We start from the raw sequence: 23589 nt of genomic DNA on the forward strand, positions 1-23589 counted from the left end.
GGCAGGGGGCAGACTCCAGCCCACTGGCTCCTTCCTGGGCAGACCCAGGGCCCCCATCGTGATGTCTAGAGCTTCCTCAGCGGCCCCCTTGACATTTTCTCATGGGGTTTTGGATAAAAAGAAATCTGCTTCTCTGCCTAGGAAGTGGAGTCACACAGCCCAGCAACTGCTTTGTCCAGAGAAATCTCAGTTCCCTCACCCACTTTTTATCCACCTGATTTCAATGAGGTGTGCAAGAGGAGAAAGCTGTGTGTGTGTGTGTGTGTGTGTGTGTGTGTGTGTAGGGAGAGGTCTTGTGTCCTGCTCACTTTGGTTTTCAGATCGTGATCAGTGAAGTCTGAGATGAGACTTTCATTCTATCATCACATTTCATGGTTTTCTTAACATTTTAGAAACAGGTATACAATGTTAGGCTGGGAACAAGAATCCCCTCCCCACGGCGGAGCTTGGTGCTTAAAACATTGCTCTGCGCTCTGGGGAGTTCCCATCGTGGCTCAGTGGTAATGAACCCGACTAGTATCCATGAGGACGCAGGTTTGATCCCTGGCCTTGCTCAGTGGGTTAAGGATCCGACGTTGCCATGAGCTGTGGTGTGAGACACAAATGACGCTTGGATCTGGCGTGGCTGTGGCTGTGGTGTAGGCTATAGATCCTATTTGACCCTTAGCCTGGGAACCTCCACATGCCTCAGGTGCAGCCCTAAAGAAAAATAAAACATAAAACATTGCTCTGGGGTCCGGCAGCTGGGCTCAAATCTCTGCCCTGCCACTTTCTCTCCTGGGTCACCTGGCAAGTTCCTCCCTCCCCGGGTCTGTGTCCTGCTATGGATAACAGTCCTGCCTGGAAGGTCTGACGTGAGGGGGAAATAACCCAGGCAGCCCTGTGCCTGGCAGAGTCAGTGCTCAGCAATGTGGCTCCTCCGTGGCTTTCATTCCGGCATTCAGCATCACCCACCTGCATCACCACGGAGCTTCCTGGTGGTTCCCTTGATGCCTGCCTGCTGCTCAAGGACTGAATTTTCTAAATGCACAAGGGACCTTCCCCTGCTCCAAACGCCTTCAGATTCACACGCAGCCCCTCCAGCCTCTCCGCTTCCTCTCACCCCTTGTCACATAGATCCCTCCATGGTGGGCCCGGTCCTGCCACTCCTACAAGGATGGTGATGGCGGATTCTGGACCTGAGAGTACCAGCTAGGGGACTTGGTGCTTGTTTGCAGTATTTTACAGAGCCTTGAAAGATGACTGTGCTTCCTCCTCTTCCTCACCACAAGAGCAGATTGTGGCCATTTTTTATCTGTGAGGAAGGATGACTTGAATCTCACCAGGGATCTTTTTTGACAAGGAAAAAACATGGGAAACCACATACCTTGAAGGCATCTGGTCTTCCTTTAACCTTGCGTCTCTGCCAGGCCGTGAGTTAACGTGTCCTCATGCCTCCCTGAACTGCCCAGGTCCCAGCGAGCTCCCATTTCTCCAGAGCCTCTCTGGATTCTGCAGCCATTCCTTAAGAGAGAGGGGTGTTTTGAGGTCTGCAGAGTGGCTTGGCCCTGTGACATTCTTTGAGCATCTCCGATGAACTGTTAAGGGGCAGGTGTCCCTATGTCCCCGTGTCCCAGCTTGGTCTTCCTGCAGGCATTGCTTAAAAATGACATCACCACTCTATAGGACCACCCCCTCTGCATAGCTCATATGCCTTAAAACGTTCTATCTTGTCCTTCTTTCTCCAGTAAAGAAGGGCGTCTGTCCCTCTTACTTTAGGAAAACTGTTGCCAGTTTCACCCAATCGGGTCTAGTTTAGGGAGGGTGGGTGAATCAGGACCCAGGCTCATAAATCTCAAAGGGGTCCATCTGGCCTGGCTTTGGGCACACATTCCATATGCCTGTCTCTCTGTTTCTCATCCAGCGGCTGGAAGGAATGTGCTTGTCTGTGCCAAAGCAGAAGAGTCCCAGACCTCGGGGGCTTATTAATGCTATTTTTGCATTTCTTTACTGTGCGAGCTGAGAGGAGAAGAGACTGAAGCTTGCCAGGTGGCACACAGAGGCCGCTCTGTGCTGGTGGGGAAAAAAAAAAAAAAAACCCACAGACACTCCTGAGGTTTATTGGTTTGAAACCCTTGTGGAGCTTTGTTTGCCTTTTCGTTTCTGCACGTGTCTAGGAACCTCTTCCAAGCAGAAATAGTTACCCTCAGAACGGAGTCCTTTATTGCAGGAGCATGGGGAGAAGCTGCTTGTATTCCAGAGACGGCTGAATGAACGAGGTGCTGATGAGGCGATGGAGGAGGGAGGGGAGGTGGGCTGGGCTTTCACGTGCTTGCTGAAACATACAATGTTCCTCAGACCCTTGAAGGGCGCGATCTCTCGCGGGAATTGGGTGTGGTTTAGCAAGGACGAGCTCTCGCGGGAATTGGGTGTGGTTTAGTGACTGGAAGGCCTCGGGAGCCATGAGTCTTCACTGACCCGAGTGCCCGGTCAGCTTCTCCGCAGCAGCGGTGTCTCGCTGGCTGGTTCGGGCTGCGCCATCCTGGCCAGGCGGTGCCCGCTGCCGGGCACTCCCCGCTCCCGACCGACCCCTCATGGCTCTTTTTTCCTCCGCACCTCTGTGTGCTCTTTGCGTCCACTCACCATGGCTTCTGCCTGCTCCTGGCTTTGACCTGCTCATGGCCTCTCCTGCCTTTACTCTGAGTGCATTTACACGACTTCCAGGTTCCCTGGAAAGCAGATTCATTGGCAAATCGATTACTGCCACCTCCTCTAGACCTGATCATCGGATGTGGTCACGGCTTTCTCAGAAGGAGGTCAGGCATGGCAAGAGCCAGAGGAAAATAGATTCCTCTCCAACGCTCTGGGGTTCGAAGCCTTCCAGTGTGCTTTGATAGGATCTGATGTCTTCCTCTTGGTCCAGTATAGCAGTGATGATCATGACAATGCTGTCAAACTTTGACTTCTTGTTATGTGCCCAAGACTCAGCATAGTGTTTGGATTTACCTGGATTGTTTCCGACACCCTGATAACCTTATGCTATACGGTACCATTTCACAGATGTGCAGATGGAGGCTTAGGCAGGTTTGGTCACTTGCCCCAGATCATATAGGTAGTAAGTAGTGGAACTGAGGTTCAAGTCTGTAATGCAGTGTCCTGTCTGTCTGTCTGCCCCACATCTAGCCTTTGTCCAGGCTACCATTTTCCTAGATTCCATTAGAAATGGCAGGTGAGCCAGTTCACTTGGGTACAGGATGGTTTGTGCAGGAGGAGGAGGCTGACTCTAGAATGCTCTCAGCCACACCCTAGAGCAGACTTGTTTGACGGGCCGGAATATCAGTCTCCCGACACATTGATAGATTTTTTGGTTTGTTGGCTCTGTTACAACTTCTCTTACAGTGATGTTGCCTCAGACATGTTCTGTTGTGTCTTATTTCTTAGACATGTATTGTTCTCCTTGCTAAGTTCTGAGAGATACCATCTTAGGACCTAGGGGATAATGTATATCTCCTATTTTCACTGGCAGATCATCTCTTAAAGGTTCCACCTAGCCAAGAGCTAGTTGTCTAATAGCCAATTTGTGGAATGGCTAATTTGCTGCAAATATTCCTTTCAGACTTTTTAAATTGACTGCTCTTCATTTTGTCTCTCCACTTTGTCTTTCTAGCAGCACTTTGTCATGGTCAATTTGTTTTTGCCTCGGCTGCCTGCTGCAGCGGTAGCAGCTGGAGACTTAGTGATAACTGAGGGTCACAAGAACATAGAGGAATATGTAGTATGAGTATGAAGAGTTCTTACGAATGTTCACTTGTATGGGTTTTCTTTAATGTCATCTTAATGTATTAATAAAGAACATGTGTATAGGAAATCCTCCTGTATTCTTGAGTTTGTAGTGTTTGACGATGTTCTTCTTGGGACCTGCCGTCTTGATCTCTGACTCTTTCCCTTTCTGTCTCTGCTGCTCTTCTTCAGAATCCTTCCTTCATGTCGACCAGAACAAATGGCTCAAGGAAGAAAGACATGTGACGGTGTTCTGCTTCTCACCCACTTGTCCTTGTTCCCATTGGATCTGGCTTCATAGGATATTTTCTGATCTTAAGCACAGGTTCAGTACCCTCGATGTCTTTAGCTCCCAGGTCTTGGCTGTGGGATCCAGGCAGGAAGAGGAGGACAGCCTACTGCACCTCTCACAGCAGCAGCAAATAGAAGACTAGCCAGGAGTTCCCGCTGAGGCGCAGTGGTTTAAGAATTCACTGCGGTGAGCTCCCATTGTAGCTTGGCGGGTTAAGGACTTGATGTTGTCTCTGTGAGGATGCAGGTTCACTCCCTGGTCTTGCTCAGTGGGTTAAGAATCTGGCATTGTGGCAAGCTGCCATGTAAGTCCACAGATGCGGCTCAGATTCAGTGTTGCTGTGACTGTGGTGTAAGCCAGCAGCTGCAGCTTCGGTTCCATCTGCTGGAGGTACAGCTGTAAAAAGAAAAAAAAGAGAAAAGGAAGAGAAAAAAAAAAGGAAAAGTGAAAGAAAAAAGATCTGACTGCTGTGGCTTGGGACACTGCAGAGTTCGGGTTCAATCCCTAGGCTGGTTCAGTGGGTTAAGGGTCCAGCGTTGCCACAGCTGCAGCTCGGATTCAGTCCCTGGCCCGGGAACCTTCCGTATGCCACAGATGTGGCCACAGAATTTAAATATAATAATAATAAAAGGATAGTAGCCAAATCACATTTTGTTTTATTTTTTTCAATAAGTTTGAGTTATAAAAAGTTATTCAAACCCAAGGACTGAACATTCAAGTTGGCGTGGAGAACTAGAGCTGAAATAATGTATGTACTGTCGGTGACATAAGACAAACCTAAATGTTCCATCCAGAACTGATTCATTAATGATGCTGAACTGATAGCGAGTCACGTGAAGGAAATTATTGACACTGGCTCAGCTGCCGTGTTGACTGGAAATAATCAGCCAGCTGAGTAAAGGTATCACTTTACATCCAACACTTCCCTCGACCCCATGAGGTCTGCTTCCTACCCCATCCCTGACATTTTTTCCCAGCGTACATCGTGAACTATGGTTTGGTCACATGCTCGGGGGTGTATGTGTATGCGTGCGGGCACAGGTGCATGCTCGCTGCTGCTCCCACCAAACACTGCAGCACTAAAGCACGATTTATTCAAAGCCTTTTTTTTTCCTGCCACATCCAAGGCATGCTGAACGTCCCAGGCCAGGGATCCAGTTTGCACCGCAGCAGTAACATTGCCAGATCCTTAATGCTCTGAGCCAACAGGGAACCCGTCAAAGCCATTGTTGTGTGGTATGTGATGCCTCGGGTCCAAATGCAGATCCAGATAGAACCAGTTCATGCCGTCAAGGGTCTAAGGCTCTGGAGTGACTCACAGAACTCATGGTCAGGCCAGGGATTGTGCCATCAGGATTTTCTCTCCCTGCCCTTATCCTCTGTCTCTGCCGAAGTAGTGGCTGTCCCCTTGCTGCAGACCAACTTCCTCCACGAGGTGAAAAACACATGTGGCTCTAGAGTTGGGCCTTTTACAGGTCCCGCCACTAGAAAGAGATGCTTAATCTGAACCTGGTGTCCAGGAAGGGAGTTTCAGGCTACCCGACTCTCACTGGGGTGATGGGGTCCCGCGAGAGCTTGTGCAGCAGATTTGGGGAGAAAGAATCCTTACGAGAAGGGGGAGATGCTGTTCCCTGAAGAAGAAGGGGGTGCCCACAGGTTCCCCAAAGACGGGGTGTCTGCTGCTGGTGTTCTTGCCCATTCCTGAGGATTTACCATGAATCTGAATGACTATTCTATTTGTCTTTTCAGAGCTGCACCTGTGGCATGTGGAGGTTCCCAGGCCAGGGGTCCAATCAGAGCTATTGCCACCAGCCTGCACCACAGCCACAGCCACCCCAGATCCAAGCTGCGTCTGTGACCTACACCACCGCTCACAGCCATGCCGGGTCCTTAACCCACAGAGCGAGGCCAGAGAGTGAGCCTGCATCCTCGTGGATGCTAGTCGGGTTCGTTACCGCTGAGGCACAACGGGAACTCCTTGAATGTCTATTTTCAATCACTTGGCAGACTTAACTGTAATCTTAGATTTTGCTTTTCTTCTGGCTTCGTGTCAACTACAAGCTTTAATTATAATTATTCATCAGCTGGCCTGTTCTAGCACTTCTTACTCATTTGTCAAATGGAGCTTAACCAAAGTAAAGGACCCCATCTTTGAGCCAGCAGAAGGCTAAACTGCACTCCCCATCAGTTGTGCAATCCCAAACCTTTATTAGGATCATGCTGTTCCGTTCCTCTTTAGTTTTCTGGGTAGTTAGTAAGACTGCTCTGCAGTGAATATTTGGAGGAATATTCTTCCTCTTCTAGGTGAAAGAGTAAGTCTTTTTTTCCGTCTCCATCCGGGTAAGTTATCCCTAATCCTAAGGGGAAAAAAAGGGGGGGGGCACTGACCGTCACGCTTTGTGCCTTAAGATTCAAGTCAGTTTCCAACTGATAACGACCTGGGTAGGTGTGGAATCCATTAAAAATCAAGTTCTTGGTAGTCTTTTCCATGCTTTGCGGAATATTATTTCCTCCAAGCCCTCAGTCTCTGTCTCCAGTCCTTTCCTATCTTTTGCCAGAACTTAGGATCAAATGAGTAGACTCTGCCATCCTGCTCAGGCCCCCAAATGATGGGTGTTTCCATGGCAACAGTGGAAGGCCTCTCAATTAAAACTGCCCCTGCAGGCTGGGGAGGCTGAAAGTATGAAAATGAGTTTGTCTGAGAAGCCAGATTCTCCTCCTCCAAATTAAACCCAGAGAGGGCAATGATCCAGGAATCTACTGACACTCGAGATCATGCTTTTTTTTTTTTTTTTTGGCCTTTTGGGGAGAGAGTAGCGTGGTATTTCAGGCACAGGTGTGTGTGCTGGTTGGTTTGCTTATTTTGCCTGAATTCCCCAGATAATGGTCCGTGTTAGCCATGGAGCTCTTTGTGTATAGCCACAGATCACAGAAGCGTGTTCGCGAACAGTCTGATCTTTGCTCAGACTTTAGTGTGCATCGCAAATAACAAGCCCATTAAAAATGGATGAAATCATGGAATGGTCTTAAAGTTGGAAGGAACTTAAAGGTCATTCCGTCCCAATTCCTGTCCCTCTGGGATCCCTCCTGGAGCACTGCTGACAGAGGTCTGCCCTCCCCTAACCCCATGGGAGGGGTGGCGTGTTTCTCTGGCAGCCTTCTCTGCGCGTCACTGGAGACCTGCAGGTATTAGAAAGGCCTCTGTAAGAGTCCCTGGAGGCTCAGCGGGTTAAGGATCTGGGTTGTCGCTGCTGTGGCTCAGGTTCGATCCCCGGCCAGGGAACTTCCATTGCTATGGGTTCTCACCTCCAACAAAAAGAAGGGCCTGTTTATGCTGAAACGGACATCTCTTCCCATCACTTCCGGCCCTGCTGACTCTTTCTGGGGCCAAGGAAATTGAATCGACTCCTCCCATAATTAAGTTGACCCATAATTAAGCTGCCGTCTGTTAGCTGTTTTCGCATTCCCCCAACGTCCTCTCCTCCCCTGGCTGCGTGGGGCCAGAACATCAAGATTTTATATATTAAGACCTGAGTTCAAAGGCATTCCGAGGGGCGAGCCCCTTCCAACGTGGGACCCTCACCACTGTCACAGATTTTGTCTGATTTCTCTGGCAATTTTTTTTTTTTTTTTCTCAGTGTCATTAGTGTAAGTGGAGAGCTGGTTCTGTTTTCTCTGTTTTCCTTTCTCCTCCTGGAGGAGTCACGGTCCAGAGCTTGGAAATCTAAGAGACACAAGGTTGGTCTCTGGAGGGTGTGGTTGCCTGGATGATGTCAGCCAGACATTCGTGAATACACCCTGCATTCCGAAGTATTTGCTAATTTCTCACCCCCTTCATCGGTGACTTTATTTCAACCTGGGCCTTTTTCATAAGGTTTCAGTTGTACATTTTAAGAGTCCTTTATTCCTCGTATGTGGTCTGTTATTAATGTCCTATTACTGTTCTTTTCTTTCTTTTTTTAACGGCCACACCTGCTGCATGTGGACGTTCCTGGGCCAGGGCTTGAATCCAAGCCACAGTTGTGACCTACATCACAGCTGTGCTAAAGCCAGATCCTTTATCTCACTGCGCGGGGCTGGGGATGGAACCTGCACCTCTGCAGTGACGCGAGCTGCTTCAGTTGCATTCTTAACCCACTGCACCAAAGTAGGAACTCCCTATTACTGTTCTTAAGGTGGTCCCCTCCCTTCCCCCCAGGAAACAGAAACCTTACAAATTACTCTCTGCTGTGTTCCTACAACCTCACAATAGGTTAAAACATAAAACCCTAAGTTCCGGTGTTGGTTAGTGCAGATGGGGGAGCATTGAGAAGCAAGAACATAGCTTGTCCTTGGTAGAGAAGTAGACATTCTGTATTGGTTCCCAAAAATCAATAGCTGTGTGACCGCCAGCAAGTCACCAAAACTTTCTGGGTTTCATTTTCCTCAAGTATAAAATCAGACGTTCTGCTTCCTATGCTTACAGGTTGATGGGAATGCTTTGAAAATAAATTGTTTAATATTAAGTCTTTACAGCAAACTCGGGGGGCATTTTGAGAGTTCAAACCACATTTTTTTTTTTTTTTGTCTTTTGTCTTTTCCAGGACTGCACCCACGGCATATGGAGGTTCCCAGGCTAGGGGTCGAATCGGAGCTGTAGCCACTGGCCTACACCAGGGCCACAGCAACGCGGGATCCGAGCTGCGTCTGCAACCTACACCACAGCTCACGGCAACACCGGATCCATAACCCACTGAGCAAGGCCAGGGATTGAACCTGCAACCTCATGGTTCCTAGTCGGATTCGTGAACCACTGAGCCACAATGGGAACTCCTCAAAACAAATTTATTAAGATAATGAAATATCGCTGATAGTGGGTATTAAGACTCATACACATCCATGGTTTCACAGTGACTGTAGCTGGCCTCTGTAAGAATGAATAGTAAATATATACCTTCCATTCTAGAGAAAAATGTCTCATAATTTCTAACATAGGTTCTAGGTGGTATTTGATGTGGTATCACACTAGTGGGAGAGAAGATTTCAGTCAAGAAGAGGCATTTTTGGAGTTCCGTTGTAGCTCAGTGGGCTAAGAACCTGACTAGTATCCTTGAGGATGCCGGTTTGATCCTTGGCCTCGCTCAGTGGGTTAAGGATCCAACATTGCCACAAGCTGCGGCATAGGTTACAGACATGGCTTGGATCCCGTGTTGCTGTGGCTGTAGTGTAGACCGGCAGCTGCAGCTCCAATTTGACCCCTGGCCTGGGAACTCCCATATGCTATGGGTATGGCCCTAAAAAGAAAAAAAACAAAACAAACAAAAAAGAGGAATTGTTTGTGGAAAAGAAATTGCTATGGATTCTTTAGCAAGAAAATAAACAGGTTGTAAGCCAGGGCTCCCTTGGATTTGTAAGTCATTTAAAGTCTAATTTGTTTTAAAAAAATGGTAAGACAATAACTCAATGTGGGAGAGCCATCAGTACAAGCCCACTTGGGGACCTGAGCCTGACAGGTCCACCCTGGAGCTTCCCTGCAGACTCCAAGGTAAGTTTTTCCCTGGAAGACTTTTAGGCACTTGTGGTTAGGACTGGCTGCTCTGTTAGCTGTCGTTTTTTGTTTTTGTTTTTGTTTTTGGCTTTTTAGGGCTGCACATGCAGCAAATGGAAGTTCCCAGGCTAGGGGATCATATCGGAGCTACAGCTACCACCCACAGCCACAGCAACTCGGGATCCCAGCCATGTCTGCAACCTACACCACAGCTCGTGGCATCCCTGGATCCTCAACCCACTGAGCGAGGCCAGGAATCAAACCTACATCTTCATGGATACTAGTGGAGTTCGTTTCTGCTGTGCCACAGAGGGAACTCCTGCCATGCTAGCTTTAAAAATTCCAGCTCTCCTTCTGTCTCCTGGGAGATACCAAGGGCTGGAAGCTGTCTGACATCTGCCTGCCCTGGTGATAGAAGGATGACCTCTCTTGGGTGGGTTTTTTTGTTTGTTTGTTTGTTTGTTTTTAATGCATCTGTTCTCCGCTCAAGCCCCACTTACATTTGGAGACATAGAAGGCAAAGTTAATGTCCACGTCTTCTCCATACAGGGTCTGATGATGATTTTGTGGAGTCATTTCTTTGCTTTGTGTTAAAGTTTTACCAGAAATATGAACCCATCTTGACTTTGGGAAGAAAGTAGTTTCCTTTCCTTTCCTTTCCTTTCTTTCTTTCTTTTGCAGTGTTTCTTGAGTATTAATCACACATCGTAATCGGATGACCTCTGACGTTCTCCTTGGGGGTGGGGCGGGGAAAGACACGGGCAGTCACCCTTTCGTGCTGGGAAACTGACCCTGCCTCCTGGCACCCTGTTGTGTGTTCTCTTCTGCTCCCAGGGAGTCCTGTCCAACATCTCGTCCATCACTGACCTCGGCGGCTTTGACCCGGTTTGGCTCTTCCTCGTGGTGGGAGGAGTGATGTTCATTCTGGGATTCGCAGGGTGCATCGGAGCTCTGCGGGAGAACACCTTCCTTCTCAAGTTTGTAAGTACCACACTCCGCGCTCAGGCTGAGAGCCCGACTCTCATCTCACGTCGGGAGGACACCCCATCTTCAGGCAAGAGTGAGCCATAGCGAAGGCACTGGCAAGCATGTGGCCTGGGGACTGCTTTTCTTCCAGGAGAGCTCACTAGAAACCCACCCGCCATCCTCCTCTGCCCACACCTCCTTGGCAATGTAGGTACCACCCACCCCTCGCCATCCGTGGAGGGTATGTGCAGGTGTACTGTGAGTTTGCATTCCAATCCCCAGAATAGCTTTAGGACGAAGGTAAGTCTCTCTATGTATCTAGTTGTCTTCTTTTGAGTGAGTGATTGTTGCCCCCTGTTTTAGGCACAGAGTCAGTAGAAAGCTGTTCAGGGAGCTGGTTTCAGGAAACCCCAAACATAAGCGCTTGTGGCTGTGGCCTGTCCAGATTAAATCTGTTAAGCGGTTGGTTTGGCGAATAGAGCGAAAGAGTAAGTGCCCTCTGCTGTGTTTGCTGCCCTTGCTAAGGGCTCCTTTGTGTGACCAGCATAACGTTTAGGTGTGATCACTGTAGCATGAATATTTTTGGAGAAGGAGTTTGACTAGGGGGTAGTTAAGTATTAAAAGTCACTTTCATATGGTGTTTGTCTTTCTCCTTCTGACTTACTTCCCTGAGCATGAGAATCTCTAGTTGCATCCATGTTGCTGCAAATGGCATTATTTTAGTTCTTTTTTATGGCCGAGTGATATTCCCCCATCTTCTTCATCCATTCATCTGTCCGTTGGACATTTAGGTTGTTTCCATGTCTTGGCTATCATGAATAGTGCTGCAGTGAACATAGGGGGTGTGTCTATCTTTTTCAGTGAAAGTTGTGTCCAGATGTTTCCCCAGGAGTGGGATTGCTGGATCATATGGTAGTTCTATATTTAGTTTTCTATATTTAGTAGTTCTCTATTTAGTATGATGTCACTTATATCTGAAATCTAATATATGGCACCAATGAACCTACCTACAGAAAAGAAACAAACTCATGGATGTGGAGAACAGACTTGTGGTTGCCAAAAGGGAGGGGGCAGGAGTGGGAGGGACTGAGAGGCTGGGGTTAGTAGATGCAAACTCTTGCATTTGGAGTGGATAAGCAGTGAGATCCTGCTGTATAGCCCAAGGAACTATATCTGATCACTTGTGATGGACATGATGGGGGATAATGTGAAAAAAAAAAAAAAGAATGTGTATAAATGTGTCCCTTGGCCCCTTTGTTGTACAGCAGAAATTGACAGCACATTGTAAATCAACTATAATAAAACATTTTTGGAGTAAAAGTTGAGAATGAAAAGTAAAAGCCCTTTTTTTTGGAGGTTCCTTCCAAAGGAGATCAAAATAGCCTGCGCTTGGGGGGGGTGTGTGTCTGAAATCAGTTTGGCAGGTGTAGCCAGTGGGCAGCCTCATCTTTTGTGAGCCGTTCCGTAGATGTTTGCTGAATGAATAGACCTTCCTTGCCTTTTTTAATTTTCATGAGTGACTATAGTTTCCTGTGCGCCTCTTGCCAACATATTTTTCTCTCGGTTGGCTGCTTGCTGTCTGCTCGCTGAATGTAAAAACAGCAGACAGCTCTGGCCCCTCTGCCTCCTCAGCGGCTCGCTGTGTGGCAGCCTTCAGGAGCTCGGCGGAGCAGGTGGCCCCATTGTCACCCATTCTTTCCTTGCTGCCAGAAGTTTGCCTGCGCCTCACCTCTGGTCCTTCGCAGCCTCATTTCTCATAATCTGTGTGTGCAGAAAAGTTTGAAAAGGGCGAGAATGTAGGGGGTGGGAGGAAGTGGAAAGAACCATGGGCGTGAGCAGGATGTTGATATGACTCAGATGAGGCACTTCTGGGTCTTCCAGACAAAAGGGAAATTTCTCCAGATTTATGGGCAATTACCACGTAACCCATGCTCTCTCGAGCCTTGCTTTTAAATTCTTATTGTCTACGTCAGCCAGAAGTCTTCCTCTGGCTGCATGTCCATGTTAGTTAAGATATTCCGAGCCTGGCGCTTCACAGAGGAAGGGTGGCACAGCTCCCGTTTCTGAGAAAGCCCTCAGCCCAGTGGTTTCATTTTGTTTTCATGATGGGAAATTATTTTCATGCCACAGCTACCCGCCCCCTTCTTCTTTGACCCCTTCACCTAAATGAACACATCTGCTGTTTTACTCTGCGTAGCAGGTGCAAAGGGGAATGAAAACAGGGGCTCAGCCCAGAAAAGGAATATATTGCAAACAGAATCAAGGCCACGGTCACAAACGACAGGTGATCTTAAAATATTGAAAGGCAGCTATGCTCACCGCTATACCACCAATGCTACGATCTTAACATATTGGGATAATGAATCTTTCAGTGTTACGAAAGCTTTCCAGAGGTAGGGGCAGGTCGTTGTTCAAGCATCTGACAAGTGCATTAATCAGCGGAAATTCATTAAGTCTTAATGGGGGTCTAATGAGAAATTCCTATTACCCGTGTTTGCTTATGGGCTTTGTTGGTTAATTACCAAATGGAACACCAGAGCCCCTAAAATGTGGTTATGAAGTGATTTTTTTTAAAATTCTTGCTTGGAGTGAAATGTGCTATTAATGAATCTTAAAAAACTGAAGGTTATCGACTCTGGACGTGTGTAACAACCCAGTGTAATTACAACCTTTTTAGAAGGAACCACTTAACGATATATGATCAAAATAGCCCTTATAACTGTTCTCTGTGTGTGTGTCTTTTGTCTTAGTTTTCTGTGTTCCTGGGAATTATTTTCTTCCTGGAGCTCACTGCTGGGGTTCTGGCATTTGTTTTCAAAGACTGGATCAAAGACCAGCTGTATTTCTTTATAAACAACAACATCAGAGCATACAGGGATGACATTGATTTGCAAAACCTCATAGACTTCACCCAGGAATATGTAAGTTTAAATTTGGTTTATGTTCAAGTTGAAAGCCTTCTTGGAAAGATGACCCCAATGAACACTCCTCCTGGCTTCTGCATCTGCTGGAAACTACCTCTGACTTTTCTGCATGGTTTTTTTGTTTTGTTTTGTTTTGTTTTGTTTTTTGCTTGCTTGCATATGTATTCTCTTCTGCCTTGCTCTGTGATTTACACAGTGTGTACCCTCATTGGAAATGTCCTCTTTTCACTTATCTCAATTTCTACCACGAAGAACAAAGAAGACCACTCTTAGGCGAGAAGGTCACCATGAAATCCACCCATTCCTATCACCATTCGAAGACTATTGTTTTGCTATAGGTTTCCCATTTTATTTGAAGTTAAATGTATGCGGATTTTTTCCTGTTCTCTGCCCCCTTTTGGTCATCCTCCATACTTCATGGCTCATAGTAATGTACTTCTCGATAGAATATTTATCCACAAAGTTCCTGAAATGATGCTTATCCAAATATTAGTATATAGCACCAGAAGTTAAAATGGAAAATCGAGAAAGTTCGAAACCTTGGGAGTTTCTCACTGTTACTGAATACAGGGTGATGTGCCTGATGCACAGGGAGGCCGAACAAGACCGAAACATCAGTGTTTGAAGCAGAGAGAGGTTTATTGCCGGGCCAGGCAACGAGACAGGTGGCTCTTGCCTTAAAACGCCAGAACTCCTTGAAGGGTTTCAGCAAAGCCCTTTAGAGAAAAGGTGAGAGGAGGGCATGGTTAGTCGTGGCACACTTGTCACATCCTTTGCTCTCGCCGCTGTCCACATGGGCCAAGTCACAGTCCCATCACAGTGTCCCCGTAAAACTCCATCGACACTGACGTCATCCTCTGTTCTGAACACGGAACAAATCCCATAAACAAAGCGGCATCATCACCCCTCATTTTACTTGATCAGGTTTCCAAGGATGGCTTTTTAAAAGCCCTCTGAGGTCCTAGGCCCGGCTAAGAGGAGCGGGGGGTCCCTTTGCAGGCCGTTTACCCTTCCCGGGAGCATGTGTCCTGCACCCAGTCTGGGTTCTGCATCACATGTCCATGCCTGGCTGATGAGGCAGATGGCAGCTGACAGCACCCTCAGGCCAGAGCCCCAGACCCCGCCCAGCTGCTGTCACTTGAGAGAGCAAGGCGCCCAGGACCCAGTTAGCCCTCAGCTCCACGGGCCTTGCACATGGCTGGTCCTGAGGCCTGACTGCACCCCAGGGAGACTCCCTGCGCCTTTACGTCTTGGCCCTGGGGCCTGGGCTCTGGGGCTCTGCAGGACACAGCCCTCAGCCTGTCCCAAGTCCCCAGTGGACCTGCCCCCTGAGGGCGGAGAGCCCCAGGAAGAAGGCCACGATCTGCTTCTCACCACCCCAAGGACCACTCCGATGAAACTCCTTGTTGCTGAACCGGGACCTCTAATGGTCCTGTGCTAATGGTCACCCACTAATGGCCACCTGCTGATGCTCCCAAGCTAATGGTCCTGAGCTAACAGCACGCTGATGGCTATGCACCCACCCTACCCCTGTTACATCACAAGGGAAGAATCTGTGGAGTAGAGCCGGACCCCACCCAGGTGTCTGCCCATTACCATGTGATGGCCTCCGGGATGCCAACAGAGTAGCAGGTGCCCTATTCTAGTCAAGATGCAAAGTGGTATAAACAAGGCATCCAGGGACCACAGAGCTCGTGCCAAAATCTGACTAGCTCAGTTGACCTTGGGCTCATAGGACCCTGCGCTCTTTCTCCAAGAGTAAAACGGAAGTAACAGTAGCCACTGTTGAACTCATGGGAACATTATGACATTCTAATAAGATGTACGTGGTTATATAGTAGGTGGTATTCTCCAGATTCACAGGCCTTGAGTTGCAGGTACTGAGAAACTGGATGAGATGAGCAGTTCTGGACAGCGGAGTCTCTGACATCGATGAATGGGGCAGACAGAACTCAGTAGATGGAACGGCTGTCTCTTGATGGGACCGTTTTCTAGAGTGAGCTCAGGTCCCTTTGCTAAAGGGAGGAGAGGGCTGTGTCAGCTCTCGCCATGAGGCCCCCCCACCCCCGTTCAGGCACTCAGAAGTCGGCTGTCTCATGTTGGTTTTGTTCAGTGACCCCAACGACTGTCCTGGGGCCTGCTGTCCCTCGGGTGTGAAATTAAAGCCTGATTCATCTCCTTAGTCAACTTCACCGTTCTGTTAGGTCATAATGGGTGCACGCTCACACCTTGCCAAGCATTATTGCTGACCAGTTTGCCTGACAGGTCTGATGGGGCTTTGTGGGCAAACTGGAGACACACGACGCGAGCCCTCGGAGGACCTGATGAGTCGGAAGAACATGCCAACGACGCACGTTCTCTTGCGATGCTGTCTGCTTTATGTGGACGTTCTGTTGTTTCACGTGATTTCACTTTTCTGTCATGACCTTTAATAGGCTGAAGTAGCGCTTGGTCCTGAGCCCCTTAGGATGGTCAGAGTGTAAGGTGTCTCTAGCTCCGAGAAGCAGAGCCAGCCCAGCGGGGGGAGTGTCGGGGGGCTCACGATGGAGCCGTCCTTGAATCAGCCTCGTTTAAGACTTGTTGACTTGAACAGCTTCTTTTAGGATCCACTTTTTTTTTTTTTCCCAATTTCTAATCATTTTCATGAGACAATTGGAATTTTTAGGTCAAAAATCTACATGCGCACTGTTGTTTTTAAAAATTCGGCATAGAAACAGATAGAATGAAAAGGGAGCCTCTCAGACTGAGGGGGTTAAGGGGTATGTTCACTGTCTCGCTTGCGGTGATGGTTTTACCGCGTGTGAATATATCCAAAATCATGAAATTGTACACTTTAAATGTATGCAGTTCATTGTGCGTCCATTATACCTTAATAAAGTGGATTTTTAAAAAGCTATGCGGGTGGAGAGATCGACAGTTTTAAAAAGCAAGCCTTTCGATCTGCCACCCACAACCCCAGTTGCCTCTTCAGCCACGACCCCTGTTCGCCGTCTTGTTTGTCCTTCTGGAATGTTCTTGCATGTGTCTCATGCTGACCCCTGCTGTACAGCTCCTGCTCTGCCCATTCTCCACCTAAGACCACAGGTCTCGGCAGTGGCCTGCCAGGGGCCAGAACGTCCTTCCCAACCTTCAGCCTTGGCTTGAAAGCTTTCAGGGTCCTTTGGGTTGAACAATAGATCCCGAGGCTGCGAGAGCGTTAAGACTGGCAGAAACTGGGCGTGGGGGTCGTGCTAGCGGGCATGAGCGCAGGCACCTGGGCGCCGCCAAGTCGAGATGTTCTAACTCTCTCCTGTTTGCTCTAGTGGCAGTGCTGTGGGGCTTTTGGAGCTGATGATTGGAACCTAAATATTTACTTCAATTGCACAGATTCCAATGCAAGCCGAGAGCGATGCGGCGTGCCCTTCTCCTGCTGTACTAAAGACCCCGCAGTAAGTGACTGCCAGAGCCCCGCTGGCCCCTCCACACATCCCTCCGAGAGTGCGTGGGGTTCGGGCAGAGCCCTTTTTTTTTTTTTTCCAGAAATCTCTTGTTACCCACTTTTCCCTCATTGTAGCCCCTGGAGGGGGTTTACTGTTCACATCTTCCCGGGACGACTAATAAGCACTGACATGAATGTAGCAGCATGTGCTGCTTCCTCTTCCAGGCCTTTCTGTGCGTTGGCTCATTTGAGGTCAGAACCTTCCTACTGGCAGATATCCCCCGTTATCTTCCCTTTTCAGGCGAAATCAAGGCCCGTGGAGTTTTAAGGACCTTTCCCAAGCTCACATGGCTCGCAGGCGATGGAGCTGAGCTTCAGACACAGGCAGCCTCCCCATCCTGCCTGTCACTCCTTCCTTGCGAGAAGGATGGGCTTAGATGGAAGCTCTCGGCACTGTTTGGGGCTAGTAACCCTTTGCTTGCTGACTTCGTCCTGGCGGAACATGAGGGACAGGAGAAAGGGTTGAGACAAGCTAGGGCTGGGCCACTTGCAGGAAGACGGCAGCTGCCCAGACTCTCGGGCAGAATGACTGCAGTAATTGCAGTTTGCAGTTGAATTAAAAAAAAAAAAAAAGACACAATATAAAACCTGTTCATAAGCCACTCTCTTTGCCATGAGTTGACTGTATTTCAAGTTAAATCATAAGCCTGGTATCTAGAACGGCTTAACATGCAGCACCCATGCTGTAAAGCCAGGACTGAGGGGGTAGAACAGTAAGTGTGAGAGAGAAGGTGCCCCTGCCCTTGGCCCTTGCACATGCTTCAGCCTCGCTCTGGCCATTAGTCCCCAGATGCCCCCAGCCCCACCCTCCCCACACGGAGCAGAGCTGAGTGGACGCTGATAAGTTCAGCGGCCGGTTTTCCCCTGCACAATATGGGTGCTGAGCTCTTTAAAAGGGGCTGTGGGTGGAGTTCCTGTTGTGGCTCATGGGGTTAAGAACCTGACTAGGAACCATGAGGATGCAGGTTCGATCCCTGGCCTCACTTGGTGGGTTAAGGATCTAGCATTGCCGTGTGCTGTGGTGTAGGTGGCAGATGCAGCTGGGATCCTGTGTTGCTGTGGCTGTGGCATAGACTGGCAGCTGTAGCTCTGATTAGACCCCTAGCCTGGGAAATGCCCTGGGTGTGGCCCTGAAAACAAACAAACAAAAAAAAAGATAAATAAATACATAAAATACTTTTTAAAAGGGGAGGCCGTGGTTAATCTGTAAAAATACTGAGTCATGATGCCGTTCCCCAAAACTAATGTGATATTGCAAATTATACTGCAGTTTTAAAAATGAAAAGAAAAGGGGTAGGGGGAGTGGAGAGAGAGAAAAGGGGGCTGTGGTCTCAGGTGGAAAAGCAGAACTTCCTACAGGCTGCCCAGCAGAGGTCAGCCCAGCTGTTCCCCTAAGTCTGAAGGAGTCTGAGACTCGGCGAGTCAACCTTTCCTCCCAGCTCGCGTCTCCCGTTCCCCTGAGGAGGCCGGAAGGCAGGAGGGGGCCGGGCACAGAGCAGCCAATACAAGCTGTGCGCTCTGCATCGCTAGGTCCTGCCCTGAGTTACGTCCCATCAGAATTCGGAAGCGTCTCGGAAGATAGCATGCCCCCTTCCGACAGACCCCCTGGTGTATGTAGATCTTGCATGGACAGATCTCCGAATGTCTAGAGAGATCTCATTTCACAAACCCTCAGCTGCTAACAACCACCCCGTACCCTGCAGAGGGGAAACTTCCACCTGCACCAGCGGAGCGCGTCTTTCTGATCAGGCCCGTGCGATGTCAGGGCACTTGCCCACATGCTTGTGTGGTCAGGGTGTCATTCTGTTTTTCACGATTGAAGTGCTTCATTCTTACTGAAAAACCATTTCAATAATGCACAAGTATGTAGATTCAAAAGTATAGTTCCACCCCCCCCCCAAAGAGCATAAGCAAAGACAGTCATCATAAAAATTATTATTAGAAAACCTTTAAGTGTAGTTTTAAATCTGTCTCCAGTTCCCTTAGCCCATAAGCTCCAGAAGGCTGTCAGCTTTGAATCTGGAGCCTTCCACATAATGGAACTGCTAGTCTTTTGAGTATCTCCTAAGCCTCAGTTTGCCTCATTTGGAAAGGAAGGCCTATCAAATACCTCCTCCTGAGGGTTGTTATAATAATTTCATGGGATTACATCTCAATGTCTTTAACATGGGGCCTGGGACGTCTGTGTGCCCACATACGCATTTTATGACCAACACTTCACAGGGGCCATCTGCTCATCCCTAGGTGGCTTTCTGTCTGACAAGGGTGAAGTTCACGTTTCTGTCTCCTTTCTCCACCAGGAAGATGTCATCAACACTCAGTGTGGCTATGATGCCAGGCAAAAACCAGTAAGTGGCATCTCGTCTCGTGGCTTAGCACCAAGGGTGTAGGAGGAGCTCTTGAACTTGCCTTTGTGACGCTGTGCTCTCCTCTTCCCTTGTGAAGGAAGTTGACCAGCAGATTGTCATCTACACGAAAGGCTGTGTGCCCCAGTTTGAGAAGTGGTTGCAGGACAACTTAACCATCGTGGCTGGTATTTTCATAGGCATTGCCCTGCTACAGGTAAGACGGGCTCCGTGATGGATGTTGCAAGCCATGATGCTCTGGGAAGGCCCTCACTGGGACAGGAGCTCTGTTTAGTCACCTTCCTGTCACAGTTTTTTTAAGACATGTTGGAGGGCTACGAAGCTGACCTCAACTATATTTGGTTTGGCTTTTATTAAAGCGCTGATTTGCTTTTTTTTTTTTTAGGGCTGCACCAGCACGGCATATGGAGGTTTCCAGGCCAGGAGTCAAATCGGAGCTATAGCTGCTGGCCTATTCCACAGCCACAGCAATGCAGGATCCGAGCCACGTCTGCAGTCTACACCACAGCTCACAGCAACGCCAGATCCTTAACCCACTGAATGAGGCCAGGGATCGAACCCGCAACCTCATGGCTCCTGCTCAGATTCGTTTCCGCTGTGCCACGATGGGCAGTCCTTAAACGCCGATATGAGATGCCAGTATCCCGAAATACTTTAGGAACCCTTCTTTCGCTTTTCAAGGTGGGGAACTTGCTTGGGTCAGTGTTTGTCTGCTGGCATTCCAGCAGTTCCAAGGGCTCAGGGGTGCGGTGTTGTGACAGCTGGGTCGACAGGAATGATCAGATGGAGCGCCTTGCCCAATGACGAGGCTAAGGCTTTTTGGAGTTACACAGACATGCCGTGCCCTCCTCTCTCTCCGGGCCACCCTGCCAAGGTGGAAGGAAGGGAAGGGAGCATCCGCTTATCCTCCTGAAAAGAGGTCCCGAGAGCTGGGCGTTTCATCCTGTGGACATGTGATACTTTTCACTTAGAGGCTCACAAACGAGTTGAAAGAAATTGAAGAAGACCGAAATCAATGGGAAGCCGTATGTGTCCCCAGATTAGACAACTTATTGTTGTGAAGACGACACTGCTCCCTAAGTCAGTCTACAGATTCAGCGCATCCACTCTCAAAATCCCACCCCCCCCCACCCCCGCTTGTTTTTGCAGAAATAGACAAGCTGATCCTAAAGTTCATACGGACATTCAGGGGACCCAAAGTGGCAAAATAAACTCAAAAAAAGCACAAAGTTGGAGAATTTACACTTCCCGATTCAAAACTTGCTACAAAGTGAGAGTAATCAAGATAGTTTGTACTGGCGTGAGGTTGGACATACAGATTAGAGGACTAGAAACGAACATTCGGAGAAAACCTCTATATCTATGGTCAGTTGATGTTTTTTTGATGAAGGAACCAAGACCATTCAATAGGGAAAAAATAGTCTTTTCAACAAATGGTGCTGGACCAACTAGATATCTATGTGTGAGAGACTTGTATTTGGACCTCTCACTCACAGCACATGTAAAAAGTAACTCAAAATAGATTGAAGACCTAAATGGAAAAGGTAAAGCTGTAAAAGTTTTAGGAAAAAGTATAGATGTAAATCTTTGTGACCTTGAATTAGGCAGTGTTTTCTCCGATATGATAACCAAAAGCACATGCAACCAAAGAAAGTGGATGAATGGGGTTTCATCAAAATCAAAACCTTCTGTGCCAAAATTGATACAATCAAGAAAGGGAAAAGACAGCCCACGAAATGGGAGAAAATATTTGCAAATCATTACATCTGATGAGGATCTTGTGTATAGACGATGCAGAGAACAACTCAACAGTAAAAAAAAGGCAAACCCAGTTTAAAGGTAGGCAAAGGATTGGAATAGACACTTCTCCAAAGAAGATACACATTAGCTATTCATAGCTATTAATTGTTAGGAAGTCAAAACCAAAACCACAAGGAGATAGCACTGCATACATACTAGGATGGTTATCATTAAAAAAAAGACAGTAACAAGCTCGTTAGGATGCAGAGAAATTGGATCCTTCTTGCTAAAGGAAATGAAAATGATGCAACATCTCTGAATACAATTTGGCAGTTCTTGAGAAAATTAACCATATGACACAGCAGTTCTGGTCCTAGGTATGTGCCCCAAAGTCCTAAAAACATGTTCACCCCAAAACTGGTACACAGATGTTCATAGCAGCATTATTCACCATAGCTAAAATGTGGAAACCATCCAGATGTCCATCATCCGATGGGTAGATAAACAAAATGTGGTGTATGCATACACTGGAATATTACTTGGCCATGAAAAGGACTGAACTATCGGTACATGCTGCAATGTGGATGAACCTTGAAAACATTTGAACAACACAAAGGCTGTATATTACATGATTCTCTTTAGATTAAATGTCCAGAATAGGCAGATCCATAGAGAGAGTAGATTTATGGTTGCCAGGACTGTAGGAAAGCAGGGATGGGGGTGATTGCTCATGAGCAAAGAGTTTCTTTTGCAGTAATGAAAATGTTCCGGAATTAGATAGTGGCAAGAGTTGTACATCCTTGTGAATATACTGAAAATTGCTAAATTATATACTCTGAAAGGATGAATCTTACTAAATCTGCATTGTATTTCAATTTTTAAAATCAAGAATTACTTATTTATTTTCTGTTTTTACAGCCACACCTGTGGCATATGGAAGTTCCCAAGCCAGGGGTGGAATCAGAGCTACAGCTGCAGGCCTACACCACAGCCCCACCAGATCTGAGCTACATCTGCAACTAACGCCAGCAGCTTCCAGCACTGCTGGATCCTCAACCCCCTGAGCGAGGCCAGGGATTGAACCCACATCTTCACAGAGACAACATCGGGTCTTAACCCACTGAGCCACAATGGGAACTCCCAAAGATTGTTTTAACAATGGGATTTGGTAGCCAAGGAAGAGACGGATGTCAGGTTAAATGTTCCACGATTTGACGGCCTTTTCCTTCCTTTCTCAGATTTTTGGGATATGCCTGGCCCAGAATCTGGTGAGTGATATTGAAGCTGTCAGGGCTAGCTGGTAGAGCGCCTGCAACAGCTGCTTCAAGACACTGGACAGACCCAGCCTTCCTGACCCTCCAGTGTGCCCAACTGATACCCATGCTGCACAGAGCCTAATCACACAGGCATCCTTCAATCCCACCTGATGGAGCTGCCAAGAACTGGGGCGGGGGGGAGGTTTGGGGGGCGGGGGAAGCTGGGAAATGCTGCTCACTGACAGAATTAAACAGATCAACAAAATAACCCGTATGAAAGTCCTTGCGCCGTGAATCTCTACTCGTAGCCATGAATTTCTGGATGGTTGCATACTTACCAAAAAAAAAAAAAAAAGAAAAGAAGGGAGGCTGGGGACCCCGGGGGACCCAGATGGAATGAAATCTGTGGAAAAGTCTTGTTCTCGGCTTTGGTGACTGAAGGGCTGGGAGAGGCAGGCTTGCTCCTCATCACGCCCTGCAAGGACCGCCTTCTGTCCAAGGGCCCGAGGAAGTGCATCTTTCCTAAAAGTCACACCCTTCCCTGAGAGGGCCAGGGTTTTGTGGCATCTCTTCACTGTGCATTTCAAGGACCTGTTCATCCCAAGAAGAAACCAGCTTGCCTTTGGGGTCAGAGCTGGTGACCACATTCAACATGGCGCTTGGGTGGGCACCTCTGGTCTCTCCTGGACTGTCTTCTTTTAAGACAAGTTGTGTTTTCCTTGTGTCTGGAACACTTCACAATGCTGAATTTTAGCAGGACAGATCTTTTTTTTCTAAGTAGGCCTGAGCTTTATTTATCCATGAACTCCTGGGAGCAAATGAGGTTCACGAAGAGGTATTAAATACTGTAGCCCCTTGAGTTCGTTGGTGGATTCTTTGGAATCTCTGGAACACTCTGGGGTTTGGTTTGGTTGTGGGTTTGTGTGTGTGTGTGCCTGTGTGTCTTCCAAAAGTGAAAGCTATGATCCAGTTTCTTTTCACATTTTTTTCTTACTCAGCTTGAACATTAATTTTGTGTATAATCTCCCTGCATGACCTATGACTCTAAATCCACCGCCTCCTCTCCTCATGGTCTTTCCTGCAATCTTGTATCAGTGGTATGTGGTCAGCGTTTATTTGTGGGTTCGCAGCCTGGAGAGGTGTGGCCTCCCTGGGAAGGGACCAGCTGGGCCATCGCAAATACTCCTGTGGATGCAACAATCTCTGAGCCGTGTTGAGGGATAATCTCGGCTTCTTCCGCAGCATCCCCCCCTCCCCCCCCCCGCCGGCATTAAACCCGGT

General features: G+C 48.0%; 1 protein-coding gene across 5 annotated transcripts in view; it reads left to right on the top strand.

Moving 5' to 3' along the window:
- Positions 1 to 22698, top strand: part of TSPAN5 (tetraspanin 5) — a 185977-nt gene extending 163279 nt beyond the window's left edge. For 4 of the 5 annotated variants that reach the window (XM_003357070.4, XM_021101737.1, XM_021101739.1 and 1 more), the window contains exons 3-8: positions 10413 to 10559; positions 13295 to 13465; positions 16771 to 16896; positions 19247 to 19294; positions 19392 to 19508; positions 22291 to 22698. In XM_003357070.4, coding sequence (XP_003357118.1) covers positions 10413 to 10559; positions 13295 to 13465; positions 16771 to 16896; positions 19247 to 19294; positions 19392 to 19508; positions 22291 to 22356 — 675 coding nt within the window. In that variant the 3' untranslated portion in view covers positions 22357 to 22698. The remainder of the gene's footprint in view (positions 1 to 10412; positions 10560 to 13294; positions 13466 to 16770; positions 16897 to 19246; positions 19295 to 19391; positions 19509 to 22290) is intronic. The other variant, XM_021101738.1, reaches the window with a different exon arrangement.

This window comes from Sus scrofa, chromosome 8 (genome assembly GCF_000003025.6).
Source record: "Sus scrofa isolate TJ Tabasco breed Duroc chromosome 8, Sscrofa11.1, whole genome shotgun sequence".
Taxonomy (NCBI): Eukaryota; Metazoa; Chordata; class Mammalia; order Artiodactyla; family Suidae; genus Sus; species Sus scrofa.